This window comes from Dreissena polymorpha, chromosome 1 (genome assembly GCF_020536995.1).
Source record: "Dreissena polymorpha isolate Duluth1 chromosome 1, UMN_Dpol_1.0, whole genome shotgun sequence".
Classification (NCBI taxonomy): domain Eukaryota; kingdom Metazoa; phylum Mollusca; class Bivalvia; order Myida; family Dreissenidae; genus Dreissena; species Dreissena polymorpha.
In genome coordinates this window covers 34,566,902-34,587,121 of record NC_068355.1, presented here as the reverse complement: position 1 = coordinate 34,587,121, position 20,220 = coordinate 34,566,902, and the positions used below count along the sequence as shown (strand labels likewise).

At 35.5% G+C, this 20,220-nt stretch overlaps 2 protein-coding genes and 2 long non-coding RNA genes across 4 annotated transcripts in view; 1 reads left to right on the top strand and 3 right to left on the bottom strand.

Annotated features, from left to right (window-relative positions):
* Nucleotides 1-16,236, top strand: part of LOC127866992 (uncharacterized) — a 35,983-nt gene extending 19,747 nt beyond the window's left edge. Inside the window, exons 3-5 of the mRNA XM_052407937.1 lie at nt 13,812-14,791; nt 15,737-15,893; nt 16,224-16,236. Of these exons, the coding sequence (XP_052263897.1) occupies nt 13,812-14,791; nt 15,737-15,893; nt 16,224-16,236 (1,150 nt within the window). The remainder of the gene's footprint in view (nt 1-13,811; nt 14,792-15,736; nt 15,894-16,223) is intronic.
* Nucleotides 834-3,237, bottom strand: LOC127876512 (uncharacterized). The gene is made up of 3 exons (XR_008047909.1): nt 2,830-3,237; nt 2,172-2,282; nt 834-1,520 (listed from the first exon to the last, which is right to left on the bottom strand). It is a non-coding gene; the product is annotated as an uncharacterized LOC127876512 (long non-coding RNA).
* On the bottom strand, nt 6,547-7,457 carry LOC127876542 (uncharacterized). Its single transcript, XR_008047921.1, has 2 exons — nt 7,077-7,457; nt 6,547-6,771 (listed from the first exon to the last, which is right to left on the bottom strand). It is a non-coding gene; the product is annotated as an uncharacterized LOC127876542 (long non-coding RNA).
* Nucleotides 16,237-16,726: 490 nt separating the features above from the next.
* Nucleotides 16,727-17,941, bottom strand: LOC127866927 (piggyBac transposable element-derived protein 4-like). The gene has a single exon (XM_052407823.1). It carries the CDS (start codon nt 17,939-17,941, stop codon nt 16,727-16,729), a length of 1,215 nt encoding a protein of 404 aa, XP_052263783.1.
* Nucleotides 17,942-20,220: the final 2,279 nt, after the last annotated feature.

The window sequence follows — 20,220 nt, the reverse complement described above, 5'->3', positions numbered from 1 at the left end:
AGTATATGCAATTGATTTAAGGGGTCTATCGATTGTTATAAAGAGTAGATCAGGTTGTTACTTTAACGACCCTATGAATTGTTAGAAAGACTAGTACATGCGATTGATTTAAGGGCCCTATCGATTGTTATAAAGAGTAGAGCAGGTGGTTACTTTAAGGACCCTTTGAATTGTTAGAAAGACTGGTACATGCGATTGATTTAAGGGCCCTATGTATTGTTATAAAGAGTAGAGCAGCTGGTTACTTTAAGGCTCCTATTGGTTGTGTATACCCGGGTGTACTTTGTCCAGGGTTTTCCATGGAAATCCATGGAAAATATGAGGCTGGAGTATTTGGACTAAGTTTGCAGCCTTTTCCAGCGTCAATATTTTAAAAAAAGGGTGGAAAATTGTCCATGGTATGTGGAAATAGCCTGGAATAGTTTCCATGGTTTTCCAGGCTCCCTGGAATAATTACCATGGAACAATTTCCAGGGTTTTCCAGCCAGCATGGAATAAATTCCGTCCGAATACTCCATGTAATCTGGAAAACCATGGAAAACCATGGATTTTTTTCCAGGGTTTTCCAGATTACATGGAGTATTCAGACGGTATTTTTTCCATGCTGGCTGGAAAACACTGGAAAATGTTCCAGGGTTTTTCTTTGTTTAATATTCCATGGATGCCTGGTATAACATGGAAAATTGTCCAGCGTTTACCATGGTCACTGAATTGAAAAAGAAATTTCTGGTCTAAAAACAATATTCATGTATTAAATGAATATAATACTCACAGCTTAAATAAATCATAATTTAAGGTTAGATTAAAACAAAACAAAAAATCAACATTATGCCTTAGTTTCTTTGATGTATTATTTTGTTCACAATTCATCAAAATATAACATCAGATTACAAATTGTGTTACATTTATTTAACAAATTATTCAGATCAAACAAGTGTTGTTTAATACATGCTTACAAAGCCTCTAGGTCCATTATCATAAATCAGGCCCTTACATAACAGAACAGGCGCTACTTTAAAAGTAAAAAAGTATAATGCAACCTTAACAACATGTATTCAAAGTAACAAAATACAAGCAAGTCAAGTAATATACAGTAACAATTCACGAACCCTGTACAAACGATATACAAGAAACAAAATGAAAAATTTAAGTTATTTTAGCTACTTCATGTTTGTCACAATATATGTAGCTGCCCATGAGCACAAGGATACTATTTTTCTCAGCTACCTTCACTTTAATGCAATTTAGGTGCTCAATTTCATTAAAATACTTTTATATAATTTTATTGTTCAAAGAAATTCAGAACATAATGCATGTACATGTATTACTTTCCAAGTGACAGTTTAAAATATAATTGCAAGTCTAAAACTTGTGAAGGCAGCTTAGTAAATTATAAGTACCTAGGTGGGATAAAATTACAGTTTTTAAAAACTTTTTTGTTAATTAGCTGGGCTTCAGTAGGTCGTGGATCTTTTATAGAACTTGTACTGCTGTTATACTGTACGGCTCCTGCATGATCTCTGAAAGAAAAACAAAGCAAACAATATTACAAGAAAGTCATAAGTTTTTTACATTCATCTGTAAAAGTAAATGTGCAGCAATCATATGATTGAATATCTATACTTCAATGCTCATTCATATTTTAATCTATTTTAGATATTTCATATCACTGCTCAATTCGGTACATCTGGCTTTTTTGTATTTGAGCGAACATTTACGATCCTAAGTAGTTAGCAATTATTTCTTTTCCATTTACTGAAATTTATTCTCTTAAAGTTTGTAAGCGGGCTTTAATCTACTTAAAAACAGGCAACCACACAGGAAAACTGAGACTTTCAAGTGAATAAATTGGTGATTTAACTTATATTTTTATATGACTCTCTTTTATTTTGAAATTTAAAAACGGGGTACACTAGCATGTATCTGGAAACTCAACTTACGAATTTTATATTCAGATATTGCTATATGAAAGATATGCTAATTTGCTCATTCATATAAAAATAAGGGTCAGATAGTGGTACATAAAGGGGTGGTACATAAGGGGACTGGTACATAAAGGGTGACATCCGTAATTGAAACTAGACCAAAATATTGGATACCAAAAAGACAAAATACTTTCAGGTGGTTAACACTAAATTACTTATATGAGCCCGGGGCATAACAATATTTACCATGAATTTGTGGCCATGTTAGTCCTCTTGGTAAATGCGCCAAAAGAGCCGCTTTGCTGTCTTGGGTAATTTCCCTGCCAAACTCTGCAGTATCTTCCATCAACTGGTCAGCTACAGTTAAAGCACATAATGAAAATGTATATAGAAAATAATTCAAGTATTGTTTTAAATATTTAGTAAAATTGTCTTTAAATAATTACTTACAATGAAGTTAATACATCACAAAGCATAGCATAACAAAATTTGTAGGTATGATTAGTACAAATTTATTATTGCTATAATTAGAATGATGTGTAATTCTATTGGTATGAAAATGCACAGTGAAACCTAAAAAACAATGCTATTGGTTTAATTAATTTATTTATAAACATTAACAGCATTAATGAGCATCATTACACAGCACATAACTCCCTTAGCCTCAGTTCCCTAGCCATGCATTATAAACTTCCGATACTACATTCAAGCTTATTAATATCTCCACATAGGACTTCCTTTATCAAGCTGCAAACTGCACTTAGTGAAAATGTGTGTGACAGGTGCTTTTAAACTTCTATATTTGCCATACTTTTACCTAAAATGTCACATAAAAAAGGTCTACAATGATGACATAAGAAGAATAAATTTAAAGGAATATTTAGAAATAATGAAAAGCACAAACCTTCAGTTGTTGTTCTATTCCTAGACAGACTTCTGAAACACTTGTATGCATCACTTTTTAACAACATTTCATGTCACTTTCCAAATGATATCCATACATTATTATTTTAAGACATTCTTGTTAATGGAAAAACTCATTAACTCTACTGTTTGTGAACATTACATTAACTTCATTTTAACAACAAGTTTAACCTGCACATTTTCTACAATACGCCAGAATTTCAATCTAACAGGTAAACTTTCTGTATTTGAACTCAGCCAATCAGAAAAGGCTGTGATATTTTATAACCAATAGATTAGCAGCAGACATATCTGACTCACACACAGGTTTATCAGATAGTTTGTTAATTGCAAACCTGGACTGTAGTTAAATATTGAGTGTGTATACACCTTGAACAGGGTAAAAGAATTTAAACTTGTAGACATAGCTTTGAAAGTAACTACTATTACTTCTACTACTAGTACTACTACTACTACTACTACTTCTGCAAAACTACTACTACTATTACAACAGCCACAACAACAACAACAACTACTACTACTACTACTACTACTACTACTACTACTACTACTACTACTACTACTACTACTACTACTGCTACTTCTACTTATACTACTACTACTACTACTACTACTACTACTACTTCTACTACTACTACTATTACTACTACTACTACTGCTGCTACTACTGCTACTACTACTACTACTGCTTCAACTACTACTAGTGCTTCAACTACTACTACTACTACTTCTACTGCTGCTGCTACTGCTGCTGCTGCTACTACTCCTGCTGCTGCTGCTGCTGCTACTACTACTACAACTCCTGCTGCAGCGACTACTACTACTACTACTGCTGCTGCTGCTGCTGCTGCTGTTACTACTACTACTACTACTACCACTACTACTACTACTACTACTACTACTACTACTACTACTACTACTACTACTAGTACTTCAACTACTATTGCTACTACTACTGCTACTACTATTGCTTCTGATGCTGCTGATGCTGCTACTGCTACTACTGCTGCTGCTGCTACTTCTACTACTACTACTTCTACTACTACTACTACTGCTGCTACTAGTATTGTTATTATTATTTATTCTACTATTCCTAGCGTTACTGCTACTATTCCTGTAAATGCTAAAACTACAACACAATAATAACTGCTACTACTGCTACTGTCACTTAAATTTGCACCAATAGTATAATTATCAGTAGTTTAACTGCTTATACAACTTATACAACAACCACTTTTACTTCTACTCCTACAACATATTCTACTGCCAGCCTCAGCATTACTACTTCTACCACTACTACTACTACTATAACTACTACTATTTCTGCCCAAACTATGCACATTGTTTTATGTTTTATTCATATGTTGTGTAAATTGTTGAACTCTGATTTACTTTGAATAAAATGTGTTGCATTTTTATAAGTTATTTTCTCCTCTTATAAAGTCTAAGTTTTTTCCAGGGTCAGCTGAATATGTTAGAGTCTTTTCCATGCTTAAAAAATTCTATGTTCCACTTTCCATGCTATCTGGAAATATTTTCCATGGTTATCCAGCCTAAATGCAGCGTTTTCCATTCCTTTTCCATGCTTTTCCATCCAAGGCTGGAAAATGCTTGGAAAAAAAGTCCACGTTTCATGGACATTTCTAGATTAAAACCCTGGAAAACCCTGGAAACTGTTTCAAATTCCAGGGATTTCCATGGAATTCCATGTTATACCATGGATTTCCAGCCTAAGTTCCATGATTACCCTGGACAATGTACACCCGGGTATTGTTTTACTGGATACCCGTCTGTAGATCTGCCGTGGAATCATATGGATTTCTATGGAAATCGTTAGATGGAATTCCGTGGAGTATTGGCACTAACTTTCCATCCAATTCCATGCAATCAATGGAAAAGTGAAAAAAAATAGAAGGGGGACTTGATATGGGATGGAATTCCATAAAATGCCGTGGAATTCCATAGAATTCCGTGGAATTCCATAGAATGCCGTGGAATTCCATAGAATGCCGTGGAATTCCATAGAAAGCCGTGGAATTCCATAGAACGCCGTGGAATTCCATAGAACGCCGTGGAATTCCATAGAACGCCGTGGATTTCCATAGAATGCCGTGGAATTCCATAGAATGCCGTGGAATTCCGTGAAAAGCTATGGAATTTAATAAAAAGCTGGAATAAAATAGAAAAAAACAGATTATAGATCAAAGGCATTTTAATGATTTTGAAAAACAAATGTGAATGTAACTAAAGGTTTCATCATAGAAGTTAAACAAGAACAAGATCTGGCATCAATCATTAACCACACACATGCAGTCACAGTACATATTCAACGAGAGCGCCGATGGCGTTAAAAGCATAGGTGCAAGTTACAGGGAAGAATGGCGTCACGTGGTATAATGTAGTTCGATATCGCCATCCGCGAATTTCTCAAATCAATAATTTCAAACAATTACCGATTATTTAAATAGATAATCTTTCCATTTACATCAGTGTTTGAAACGCTTATGAAAAAAAATTACCCAAGCCTTTCAAAATTTAAGCACGGACAGATCTGTATCTTTTCACAAATGAAAATAGACGCTACCCTATTCGTCTGCGTCAAGAATTTGTCGTAAAACTTGTGGTAAGCGTTAGATGCAGACGTGCACAACAGATTGAGTTCTGAATACAGATTTCTGAATGCAGATTTTTATAGAAACTCCTCAAAGCAGTTACTTCCCTTGCTTCGCCCGGTCAGTAACTTCTAGTATAAGGGAGGCCACTGCGTAGGAGATTGAGATTTATAGTGCAGATAGAATTGTTTTACGAACGAAATTTGTTTTAGGTTATAAGAAGATTTTTTGACATAAAACGGTCTTAGAAAAATTCACTAAAAACGGTGTCAGCAATATTCTTGGAAGAAAACGTTAGAAAAACGTTTCCAAATTTTTTTTGTAAGAATGACCATATACTAAATTAAATAGATATTTCGTCTGATTTTTGATCAGGTAAGGCTTCATAATGGGTAACCATTCGATGTGGATTTTTGAAATGTGGTATATACCATAAGCATAGGTGCGTAAACGCACCTATGCTAAAAATGAGTGGTTTTACATTTCATAAAGTACCAACTCTCTTAACCACAGGCATGCATGCACACATTCAAAAACACATCCATAAACATGCACGCATATACAGGTGAGAAAAGAAAAACTTATAAAAGGCACAATATAAAACATAGAAGTAGAATTTTACATTTCTCTTACGACAAGTATACTTCCTTTCTCACATATGTTCATAAACACACAGAATTACATGCACACACACATCACGCACAATTGTTCTAGAGTTTTTTCTCATATATTTTAACGTTCAACAACTGTTCCTTATTAATTCTAGAACACTTTCAGTATGATAACAGAAGTTCAGTTCTAGTTGATGTGTTCTAGTACAATTCTAGAAAAGTTCCGAAGGTTAACTTCAAATATTTAAGTCTGAAACCAACTTTCTAGAAAACGAATTCCCATGCAGACAGCCAGTATTCAAGTACTGAGCATAGTTAATAATAATACATAACAAATTAACAACTGTTGTAAATTTGTTATTTATTATACTATGCTCAGTACTGTTGAACACGGACTTAATTCAATTATCCAAGTTTCAAGTTCCTAAATTAAAAAAACAAACAAATAAATTAAGACAAAAAACAAACACAAAATACAATTCACAAAATAAATAACTGGTCTTTTTTATACAAGAAGTAACCAAAATAAAACATGTCACCAGCCACAGACTGCCAGGCTTAACACAGAGGCTAGTTTTTAAAAATGTTTGTCCAAGTCTTCCACTGCCATTTTCCTTTTCTTCTGAGAATATTGAACACCAGTCACTGCCTCCGGGTCCTTTTTGGTATGAGGTACATTGTATACTGCTCACATGTGCTCTACAGAATAAAAAATCATAAAAATGTCTAAAGCAAAGAGTTATTTACATTCAAAGTATAACAAGAGATTGCAAAGCAATATGGTCCCCTACCTGTTAAACTTCACTATTTTGTGCAAAATGTCCTTATTGTCATCTGTTCATGTTTCAAGTTTCATGAAAAAATACTTGGAACTTTTAAAGTTATCACAGGATCCAGAAAAGTGTAACTGACTTAGACCAATATATTGAATTCCAAAAAGACAAAATACTTTCAGGTGGTTAACATTAAATAACTTATCTAGCCCAGGGCATGACAATATTTACCATGAATTTGTGGCCCTGTAAGTCCTCTAGGTAAATGCGTTAAAGAGCCGCTTTGCTGTTGGATTATTTCCCTGCCAAACTCTGCAGTATCTTCCATCAACTGGTCAATGGTAATTAAAGCACATAATGAAAATGTATAGGGAACGTAATTCATGAATTGTTTTAAATATTAAGTTGTTAAATGGTCTTTAGAAAGAGAACTAAAAACGAAGTGAATACATCGCAAAGCACTAAGCATAACTTAATTTGTTGGTATGATTAGTACAAATTTATTATTGCTATAATTAGAATGATGTGTAATTCTATTGGTATGAAAATGCACACTCAGATACCTAAAAACCAATTCCATTGGTTTAATTTTTTATTTACAAGCAAATACGTTGAATTGATATCCCCCGGCCAACATGCTTCTGGACACATAAGTATTATATTTGACACTCAAACAAGCATTTTTTAAAGATACAAAGGGCCATAACCCCGTTTTTAACAGATGGTGTACAATTCCATTTGGCGTGCATCATCCTCTTATCCATATATATACACGAACCAGGTTTCAATGAAATCCGCCAAAGCACTTCCAGGATATGGCCTTGGAAACACAAAAAAGCATTTTTTCAAGATACAAAGGGCCATAACTCTGTTATTAACTAATGGTGTACAATGCCATTTGGCATGCATCATCCTCTTATCCATATACATACTCATACCAAGTTTCAGTGAAATCTGCCAAAGCACTTCCAAGATATGGCTACGGACGGATGGAAAGACGGACAGACGGAAGGATGGAAGGACGGACAGACAACGCCAAAACAATATCCCTCCACCTATGGCGGGTGATAATAATAAACATTAACACCATTAATGAGCATTGAGTGCTCAACATGCACAGTACAAAACTTCCTTAGCCTGCAGTTCCATAACCTTGCATGATAAAATTCCGATACTACATTCAACGTTATTAATTTCTCCACATAGGTCTTATTACTTCCTTTTTCAACCTGCAAACTCCACTAAGTGAAAATTTGGGTGACAGCTGCTTTTAAACTAATATTTGCCATACTAAAACCTCAAATATCACATAAAAAGGTCTACAATAATGTCATAAGAAGATTAAATTTAAAGGAATATTTAGAAATAATAAAAATCACAAACCTTCAGTTGTTTTTCTATTCCTAGACAGACTGCTCAAACACTGTATGCATCACTCTTTAGCAATATTTCATGTCACTTTCCAAATGATATAAATACATAAGTACTTTAAGAAAGTGTTTTTAATGGAAAAACTAATGAACTCTTCTGTTTGTTAAATTTCCTTAACTTTATTTTAACAAGTTAAACCAGTACATTGTCCACCATGTTTCATGTTTCAATCTAACAGGTAAACTTTCTGTATTTGAATTCAGCCAATTAGAAAAGGCTGTTATATCTTATAACCAATAGATTTGCAGCAAACATACCCAACATCTGATGTACAACACATGCTTGGCTTATCAGATAGATTGTTATTTGACAACCTGGACTGGCTGAGTTTGATATTGAGAAAAAAACAGTGTGTATACCACTTGGGCAGGGTTAAGGAATTTAAACTTGTAGAAATTGCTTTGAAAGTAACAACTACTCCTACTTCTGCAGAACTACTACTTTAATTACTACAGCATCAACAACACCACCACCACCAACAACAGCAACAACAGCAGCAGCAACAGCAGCAGCAACAACTGCTACTACAGCAACAACTGCTACTACTGCTACTTCTATTGCTGCTACTATTGCTACAGAAACTGATAATGCTACTACTTCTACTACTACTACCACCACAACCTCTACTGATATAAAAACACTACTGCTAATACATCAATTACTACAACAACAACACCTACTACAACAACAACAACTACTACTACTAATACAGCTACTACATCTACAACTACTACTACTACTGCTGCTGCTGCTGTCGCTACTATGAAGTCTATTTGGCTATTTGTAAGTGTAAGGTGTTCTATATGTGTTCTTATTCCCCATTAGAACTTTTGTAGAACTTACTGGTTCTGAAAGCGTTCTAGAACTACATTTTAAAACATTTTTAGAAGTTTTTGACCATATTTTGTCCTTGAAATGTTCTAAAAAGGTTCTTGAAATTATTGGAATAGTTTCAGTCCTCAGCCATTTTCCACAAATGTTCTGGATTTATTCTAAAAAAACTGTTTTTGAACAATTCCAGAACATACGTTTTAGAACACAAATATGGAACAGTTCCAGAACTGTTCCAATTTCTAGAACAAATTTATAATTATCTTTATTGCATTTTCTTTTAAATACAAAATACATGATGCAAATAAATTCATACATGTATTAAACTACAAATACATTTCAGACAACCAGCGAACATTTTCTAAGTTATTTTCCATTGATTTCCATCCAAGAAAATGTATAAGTTATTTTCCATAACGATTTCCGTTGAAAAAAATGGCTAAGTCCAACTTTCCATGGTGTTTTCCATACATTCCGTGGAAATGCATGGAATTTTAGTCGAGATTCCGTGGAATTCCATAACAGCTTCATATGGAAAATTGGCAAGTGGATGGAATTCCATCAAATTCCATGGATTTCCATCTATTTCCGTAGAATTCCATAATATTTTCTATGGAATTCCATAGAAAAGTGCTAATGACTATGGCAGATCTACAGACGGGTATCTGTCAGTAAACCTGTCTGAATGTCGGTAGACCAGTTTGTGTCCGATCAATAACTTGTCAATCAATTGACCGATGTCAATCAATTGACGGTTTGGTTTGATACTTCACATGTGCTTGGCGTTCGACAGTAGATGACCCTTATTGAAATTGGAATCACTATGTCAAAGGTCAAGGTTACTATAACACTAAGTGTGAAAATCGTTTCAGATCAATAACTTGTCAACAAATTGACTGATTGGCTTGATACTTCACATGTGCATTGGCCTTGGACAGTAGATGACCCCTAACAATATTGGGTTCACTAGGTCAAAGGTCAAGTTCACTATGATACAAAGAGTGAAAATGGTTACCGATCAATATATAGCTTATCAATTATTAGCTCTACTGGCCGAAGTCCTGAAGAGCTTATGTCATGGAGTGGTTTTCATCGTTTTCATCCTTTTCAAACTTGTTCAGTGTCTTTATATTTATGAGGACTCGAACCCTATTGAAAATGGGTTACATCAAAGTAAAAAGTCCATAATTATCTCCCCTTGAGTTTGAGAAAATTGTGAAAAAGGCTTGTTTGCGCAATAAAGTACACAGTTTTCATCCAATTATTTCCCAACTTGCACAGTGTCTTTATCTGAATGATGAGTCAAACCCTATTGATTGAAAATGAGCAATATCCGAGTTATGGGAGTCCAGAATTATCTCCGGTTGAATTTGAGAAAAAAAAAGAAATTCAGTTTTTTTATGTGATAAAGTCCATAATTTTCATCCAATTCTTGACAAACTTGCACAGTGTCTTTGTATCAATGAGGACTCAAACCCTTTTGTAAAAAGAGCAATATCGAAGCAATAAGTCCAAAATGACTTACCCTTGAATATGAGAAAATTTTGAAATCCCGCTTGTTTATGCAATTGATTTCACAGTTTTCATCCAATTATTTCCGAATTTGCACAGTTTCTTTATATCAATGAGGACTTGAACGCTATTGAATATGAGCAGTATCGGAGAAATAAGTACACATTAATCTCCCCTTGAATTTGAGAAAATTAGCATTGTTTGCGCGATTAAGTACACAGTTTCCATCTTATTCTTTCCAAACTTGCACAGTGTTTATAGCAGTAGAGCAATTCAGGCCCTCATGTGCCTCTTGTTTGACTGATTGGCTTGATACTTCACATACACATTGGACTTGGAGAGTACATGAGCCCTATTGGGGTCACTAGGTTAAATGTCAAGATGACTATTACACTTAGTGTGGAAATGATTTCCAATCAATAACTCATCAACAAATTAATCGATTGGCTTGATACTTCGCTTCTGCATTGGCCTTGGACAGTACATGACCCCTTTTGAAATTGGGATCACTAGCTCAAAGGTCTAGGTTACTATAACACAAAGCGTGAAAAAGGTTTCCGATCAATATAACTCTTCAACAAATCGACCGATTTGCTTGATTCTTCACATTTGCATTGGCCTTGAACAGTAAATGACCCATATAGAAATTGAGGTCACTTGTTCAAAGGTCAAGGTCACTATCACATTAAGTGGTTTCTGCTCAATATCTCATCAACGAATTGACTGATTAACTTGATACTTCACATGTGCATCTGCCTTGGACAGCAGATGACCCCTCTCAAAATTGGGTCACTAGGTCAAATGACATGGTCACTGGCACAATGAGTATGAAAAGCGTTTTTGATCAATTATTTGTCAAGGAATCGACCGATTGGTTTTATATTTCCCATGTGCATTAATTGGCCTTGGACAGTAGATGACCCCTATCGAAATTAGGGTCAAAGGTTAAGGTCACTGTCACAATAATTGGTCATTTGTCTCCGACAGCAGAACACTTGTTTTTATTGTGTGTAGTATTAAGTCAATTGCAAAATATTATTCATACATTGTGTATTTCCCAATTTTTAAAAAAATCATTGACTTTAGACTTGCTACTGAAAGAAATGTCAATATCACAAATAAATATACAATAGGCCAATCTCTTGGATCCTCCTTTAACACATTTTTACAATGGCGTCTTTTCTTGTCCACCAATAGATCAAGTGATAACAACAAAAGCTAAATAATCACAATTGGTTAAATTACAAATTAACTTATTAAGAGATAGTAGACCAGGTTGAATGTCATAAGCTGCTCAACACAGGCTAGATTGTTAATACTGACACTTTATTTAGAAATAGAGGACCTCCTCTAAGATTTGGGGTTATTTTAATTTGCATTTTTTCTTTGGTCTGTTTGTTGATTGGTTTGTAGACCAATCATTTCCAAATATTACTTAGAGCATGCTTGGACCTACAGCCATGCACATTTTTATCCCCCCCCCCCCCCCGCTTCGAAGAAGAAGGGGTATATTGTTTTGCACATGTTGGTAGGTCGGTCCGTCTGTCCATCCACTAGATGGTTTCCGAATGATAACTCAAGAACGCTTAGGCCTAGGATCATTTAACTTCATAGGTACACTGATCATGACTGGCAGATGACCCCTATTGATTTTCAGGTAACAAGGTCAAAGGTTAAGGTCATAGTAACCTGGAAATTGTAAAATGGTTTCCAGATGATTATCAAGAACACTTATGCCTAGGATCATGAAACTTCATAGGTACATTGATCATGACTCGCAGATGACCCCTATTGATTTTCAGGTCACTAGGTCAAAGGTCAAGGTCACGGTGACTCAACTTAGAAAAATGTTTTTCTTATGATAACTCAAGAAAGCTTACGCTTAAGATCATAAAACTTCATAGGTACATTTATCATGACTGGCAGATGACCCCTATCGATTTTCAGGTCATTAGGTCAAAGGTCAAGGTCACAGTGACTCGAAATAGTAAAATGGTTTCTGTATGATAATTTAAGAATAATAAGGAACATTTTGAACAAACATATGGAGTTGCACATGCTAACCTGACCATTCAAACATTTAACAATGGCGTCTTTACTTGTCCACGAATAGATCATGTGACAACAACAAAAGCAATTGATTACAATAGGTTAAATAACAACAACTAATATTGGGAGATAGTAGACCAGGTTGTATGTCATATGTCGCTCATCACAGGCTAGATTGTACATACTGAGTTTGGGAATAGACATTAAATATACGTCATGCTTGTTTTTTTGTGGGATGGAAGAGCATTAATGATCTTTTTTTTTGCATGTGTTATTATGGATAGTGTGGTCAAGGTGTACAATGACACTTAAACTGAAAACAATATAAATTACTAGAAATGTATTCTTAGTACATGGATACCTCTACAATCCAATTTGTCCCACAACTGCACTAATGTCAAACAATTATGAACAAATATATGGAGTTGCACAAGTTAACCTGACGATTATGTTACTGTAGAAGTATCCCTTTATTTGAGTAACGCTTCTCGCAATTGAACAAATATCGTTTGGTTAAAGGGATTGTCACATAACTCTTCTTATGTAAAATAAACAATAAAAAAAAATATCAAGGTGCATAATTTCACACGGTGGGTAATGCTTTAAGATTAGTTCATCCCTCTATCAGCTGTACTCTTTGAGTTACTCACCACACAATTTTAAATGTGATTTGTCTGCTAAACAGGGGCCATAACTCTGGGTATGTTGAAAAAAGATATATCAAACTATGCATTTGGGTAAAATTACACAATGATAAATATTTATGTAAAGTGTTAGTCCTCTTCTAGCAATACTGTTTATTTTACACTCTACACATATTTTAAAATGTCATTTATGTATAAATATGAGACATTACTACAATTATGATGAAAACAACAGAAACAACATATAGAGGTGCGCATTAGCTCACATGCCTGGTTACTGTTCTTGTAAAGTTGCAGGGATACATGTTGAATTATATATGACAGAAAAGTCACACAGATGGATGGAAAAGTGCAAATCTATATACCCCCATATTAAGCCCAAGAAGCGTTAATTTATTGTCCATGTATGTTTTTATTTGACACTTTATACTTGTTTGAAGCATTACATAATATCACTGACTATTTCTTGGTATGTACATGTATTAATTTTTCATTTCAGCCAGTGCAGAGAAGTGACCCAGATTTCGGAGCTGACCAACTCGCAGCCCTCAGGCCTAGAGGGGCTGTCAGTGGAGCTGGAAACTGTCCTGGGGGAAATTAAAACCCTGCAGATCAGTCAGGAGGCCAGCATTCAGTCATTGCAGAGAACATACAATGAACATAGGGAAGTTATGATAGAGCAAATGTGTGGCAATTTAAATACTTATATAGATAAATGTGATAATAATTCTGTGGGAACATCAGGCGGAAATGAGCAATATTTAAAAGAAGAGATGTGTAGGAATGTTGTTTCTATCTTGAATGAATTCGATAATATTACTGCGAAGGAACTTAACGAGATGAAAGATGAAGTTATAAGCATAAAAGGGTCAGTTACAAGTTCTATTCATAAATGCACCAGTCTTCACAATGACTTGTCACAATTCCATGAAATTGTTCAGAAAATTGGAGATCATAAGCAGCTCTGCCTTATAGCCAGCATAAAATGTAAGCATATAGTACAGCAGGCATTGACTCTGCTAGGAAAGTCAGGCAAGGTGTTTAAGGTCCAGCGGAAGTCTGTGCACAATGTGAGAATACCAAGTGATTCAAATTTTTGTCATATCACAGGCATGTGTGCTCTCCCAGATGGACAGGTCCTGGTTGCAGACAGGGATAATAAGAGAGTCAAGCTTCTGAGCCAGCAGTACAAGGTGGTGAGTCATTGGGATGTGAATGCTGAGCCACAGGATATATGTCAGATAACACCCAGTGAGGTTGCAGTACTGGCTGTGAATATTAGCAGAATACATGGGGTCCAGTTTATCACTGTCAACCAGGGAAAGCTTGTTCCTGGCAGGAAGTTTCAGTTACAACATGAATGTAGATTTATTGCACATCACCAAGGAGACCTTTTTGTCACATCTGTTCCAGAACTGTACAAATACACACTGAATGGCAAACTGATCTTCAGACTCTATAAAGATTTTCATTATGGAGGTAAGAATCATGGTGAATCCATCCTGATAACATTTATATTATGTACAGGGATTTGTCAGCCATTGTGGGAAAAGGAGTCTAGTCAAATTGTGTTATTTTAAATCCCTACAATGACAAAATTTGGAAATTTTTATCGACTCAATGAACCCAATTGGGATTTATTTTTTTAATCAACAAATATTGACCCATTAGGCCTTTATCTTGTTGTTTTTTTAAATCATATAAATTACATTTATATACTTTGTGAGATGAAAATAAAATAAAATTCAGATGTAATAGCAGAAAACCCGCTGATGAATTATAAAATATTTGTTCTATAATTCATTATGTGCCCTTTGAATGCTACAGTACATTGTAGCCAAAATAAGATTCAGAAATATTGATTTATAAACATGAGTGATGAAGTATTTTGACTGTCACTACATGGCATGTCTATAAATAGAAACTGTGTTCCTGGGAGAGAGACACTTTCTGACCCTGTCTTAATTTTGTGGTTGTAAAATGATTGTACATGTACAATATGTTTACCTGTTGAATGAAGTGTGCAATTGTTTCAGTATGTGTAATTGTTTTCATCTGTGTAATTGTTTTGCTTCAATTCATATCTAACTCACCAGTCGCATTTCAACATGTCAAACGTTAACACAATAGCTCTGCTACTGAAGTTTATTGTCACGCTTAACTATTGAATCATTGAAATGTATGCATATATTTTAGATGTGTAAAGGCCTCTTTATAACAACATATGCGTAATACAATATCACTGCAGTATGTTTAATAAGATTATTTAACATTGACAGTAATTCAATATCTTGATGTTACTCTGTTTTGCAGTAGACAGGTGTGCTGTGAGTCCCACAGGAGACAGGCTGTACATCACCAGCCACTGGCAGGACAAGCTTCTCACCCTGGCCAGGGATGGCACACTCCTGGCTACATACTCAGACCCAGCACTAGTGTGGCCACTTGGTCAACACGTGACCCCTGCAGGCCAGGTGCTGGTCTGTGGATGGGGGTCCGACACTGTACAACAGGTGGGCTGGGAGGGAGAGAGTAAGCTGGCTAATCTTGCTACTAAGGAGGATGGAGTGTTGTACCCAATGTCAGTCTGCTACAGCAGCACCACATCATCCATCATTGTGGGACAGTACAGGAACAACAACATCGTGGTGATCAGAGTGGAATAGTGTGTACATGTATGTATTAGTTGTTGTAATAAGTGATTAGAATTTCAATGACTATGTGTTGTTTAGCATACGAACACAGTAGTGTGTGATGTTACAATACAACATTGTGTGTGTAGTTAACCCATTCCATACTACAGCCTTATCTCTAGGTAACCCCTATCAGTAATAGCCTTATCTGCACCTAGATAGCCAATACCCTGTTTGGCTCTGTATGCCTGAGTGACAGATTATCTGTTTATTGTCAGTGGTGTGAAATAGGAGGGATCACAATAGGGTGCATTTTATTGTTATTTGGTTGACACATTTTGGTACAGATATTTGGCATTTTATTGTTATTTAATTACCAATAAAGAAAATAAACATGTCTAACTGTGAAAGTGCCATAATCTTCCATAACTAAATGAAATGAGAACAAAAACATTCCATTCTTTTCAAAATAGTTTATCCAATTTAATAATTATTTCAAGAATAGATATTTCACAAACAGAAACAGTTTTTGTAACAAATACAAAATTTCTTTTCTTTTACCTTCAATAAAAAGTTTGCAAAATAAAGTTTCATTTGTAATTAATTTTATGAAAACCAAATAAACCCAAAGAACTGTTCAAAACTGCTTAGCTCATTCATTAGAACTTTATAAAAATTTCTAAATTTATAACAAACAATAATCTGAATAAATACTAAAAATAAATATTTATCACTTTATCATTCCCCTTTGTTCACAGAACAATCATCTATCACCTTCACTCTAAGAAGAGTTAGCCAACTCAACATGCCAGTCCTTGAAACACGGGACACAGATGTGTACATTGCATTCAAGGCATATCACATTGCATTCATGTCTTCTTTTTTGTTTCGTGCACTGTCTGCAACGGCCTCTTTTTTCCGAATGCCCAGGGAAGTGCCCCGCTTTCACCGTCGCCATTTTCGCTGCACCATTCTCGCAGTAATCCCCTATCAGCTGTTTTGAGAGGTTCATGCGGAAGTCCAATACCGTCCTGTCTTTTGCCTTCCCAGTTCGGCTTCTTTGTTGGTGGAATGGCGATTCCCTCATCACGACATATCCATTTGTAATTGCCGTATCCAGTATGAAGAAGAACATGTATGTCCACCACTTTCTTGATGTTCGGAACGTTGGGTACTCCGTCCTAAGCTGGTCTGCATGATCAACTCCATTCATGTTGTTGTTATATTCTGGAATGATGCGTGGGGCCGGTACTTGGTGAACTTCTCCGTTGCGCTTTTTTCTCAAAACAGTGGCGCCTATGTCCTTTGGATTTTCTGCAGTGGACAGTGTGTAGATGGGCTTCTTGTCCATCCAGACACACGCCAGTTGTTCACCTTTGGTTGCGAACACATAGTCCCCCTGCTCTTGCACTTTTTTCTTTCCCAGCAGTGAAGATGGGTAGCCTTTCCTGTTAGTGGGCACAGTCCCACGGGCGTACGTTTCCTGCTTTAGGAGTTCTTCAAACAACACGGGACTTGTAAAGAAATTGTCCACATTCACAATATAAAACATCCCCTTGATATCACGGCTCAAGTCCAACACTACTCTTGTAGCCAAACCTACTTCCGCGGTGTTTGCGTCCTTGCCAGTGTAGACTTGAAAGTCATTTACATAACCATTGACTGGATCAGCCCGTACCCACACTTTCACTCCGTAGCGAGCTGGTTTCAATGGCATGTATTGTCTGAAGCCAAGACGACCTCGGAACTTGACCATAGCCTCGTCAATTGAAACATTTCTGTGGGGGTTGTATAGCGTCAGGCATAGTTTTCTAACCGCATCCAGGAAAGGCCGAATCAAGTACAGTTTGTCGTGGTCCTTATGTCCCTTTGGCTTCATTTTGGTCCTGTCATTACAGTGAAGGTACTGTAAGACCTTCATGAAGCGATCCCTGGTCATAATTCGCCGAACACTAAAGTTTCCGTACAGGACATCGGTTGACCAGTACATGGCCATCTGAGGCAGCTGAAAACAGAATGGTTCAATATTAGTTTTGTATAAATAATTTGAAAATGTCTGAAAATATTGCCTAACACGTTTTTATATATATTCCAGGACACATAAGGTTGAACAAATCACCTTCTCAATGGTCAAGACAAGAACACAGACTATTTGCTATTTTTCAGGTACACCCAATTGAATCAGCTTCAACTCAAGAACACAGACTTTTTCATCAAATTATTTTCGCAACATCTGTATTATATGCATGTTTCAATATCAGTGTTAGATATTTATTTTGTAGATATGTATCATGTTCATTTTGTAGCATAAACATTCACAATTATAATGTTGATAAAAAAGAAAGTAATTTTACTATAAACATTCTATATATAAATATATATATATATTATTACGGCGCTAGTATGGAATGGGTTAAAGATACAAATGATTTATGTGAACATATTGTTATCTAATTACACAATGTGAGGGTTTTTGTTGGAACATAAGATGTAATGCATATTATGTTATGTTGTCTTAACATTTGTGTCATTTTGGTCCTAACATTTAGTTCATGTAAACTGTGCATGAAAAAACAAAGCATTTTAACTGAAAATTTCATATTTGTACATAGATGCACATGTACATAGCAACTGAGGCTATTTTTAGACTTTCATTTCTATAAACACCATGCCATGTAAGAAATGTATATGGATGAATATTTTTTAAATAAAATATTGTTTAAGTAATCTTTGGAGGAGCATATATTGATATTTTACGCAATGTTTACAGAAAGGTAACACTTGATGTGAGATTTATAAATTTGCCATATTCTGTTGAACATTTGTTATTGAATTTCATTACATTTATATTAATTTGTGTGAGTCCTAAATATACATACAAGAAAAACATCAAGCTATTTTGCTGCTACAGTCGCTGCTGAGTCAGGACAAGGATGCTGAGGATGTGGTGGACAAGGATGACCTGAATACACAGAAGGTAACAAAGACGTTTTAATTATCAGGCCTTTTCATGGCCAATTTGGGAAAAAATGCAATTTTGGGATTTTTATTTTTTCGTGCGAAAAGTCCATTGATTTCAGAAAAACTAATTTAATATAACTATTTCTAATATTTAAAATTAAAAGAATAAAATCATATTATGCTAGTAATATACTTTTTTTTTAGATCTTATTGAAATATAATTGAGACATATTAAACATAAGGTACTTATTATGCCCCCCTTTTGAAGAAGAGGGGGTATATTGTTTTGCACATGTTGGCCTGTCAGTCTGTCGGTCCTTCTGTCCGTCCACCAGATAGTGTCCTGATGATAACTAAAGAACGGTAAGGTCTAGGATCATGAAACTTCATAGGTATATTGATCATGACTGGCAGATGACCCCCTATTGATTTTCAGGTCACTAGGTCAAAGGTCAAGGTCACAGTGACTCGAAATAGTAAAATGGTTTCCGGATGATCACTCAAGCATGCTTACGCATAAGATTATGAAACTTCATAGGTACATTGATCATGACTGGCAGATGACTCCTTTAAATTTTCAGGTCACTAGGTGAAAGGTCAAGGTCACAGTGACTCGAAAACAGTAAAATTGTTGCCTGATGTTAACTTAAGAATAATAAGGCCTAGGATCATGAAACTTCATAGGTATATTGATCATGACTGGCAGATGACCCCTATAGATTTTCAGGTCACTAGGTCAAAGGTCAAGGTCACAGTGACTCGAAATAGTCAAATGATTTCCGGATGATCACTCAAGCATGCTTACGCATTAGATTATGAAACTTCATAGGTACATTGATCATGACTGGCAGATGACTCCTTTAAATTTTCAGGTCACTAGGTCAAAGGTCAAGGTCACAGTGACTTGAAACAGTAAAATGGTTTCCTGATGTTATCTCAAGAATAATTAGGCCTAGGATCATGAAACTTTACAGGGTTCGACACTAAGGCATGTCCGACAGACATTGTCTAGTAAGATCGGTGGTCGGGCTAGTAAAACTGTGGGCTAGCTTGTCCGACTGGTCGTACATACAAAATCTATACTGATTCATATAACTACCGGTATAACTAACCGAAAACCTTTTTCTCTTAATGTGTAAAATAACTATTGTATCCATTATTTACATCAGAACAAAACTAGCGTATATAAATGAACGCGGAGCAGTCACATGATTCATCGCTATTTTTAGACGCGAAGGAGAGCTTCCCACAGAAATAGCTTGTTTCCATTGGTAAAGTTGTCATGAATATTAACCTTTTGCATGCTGGGAAATA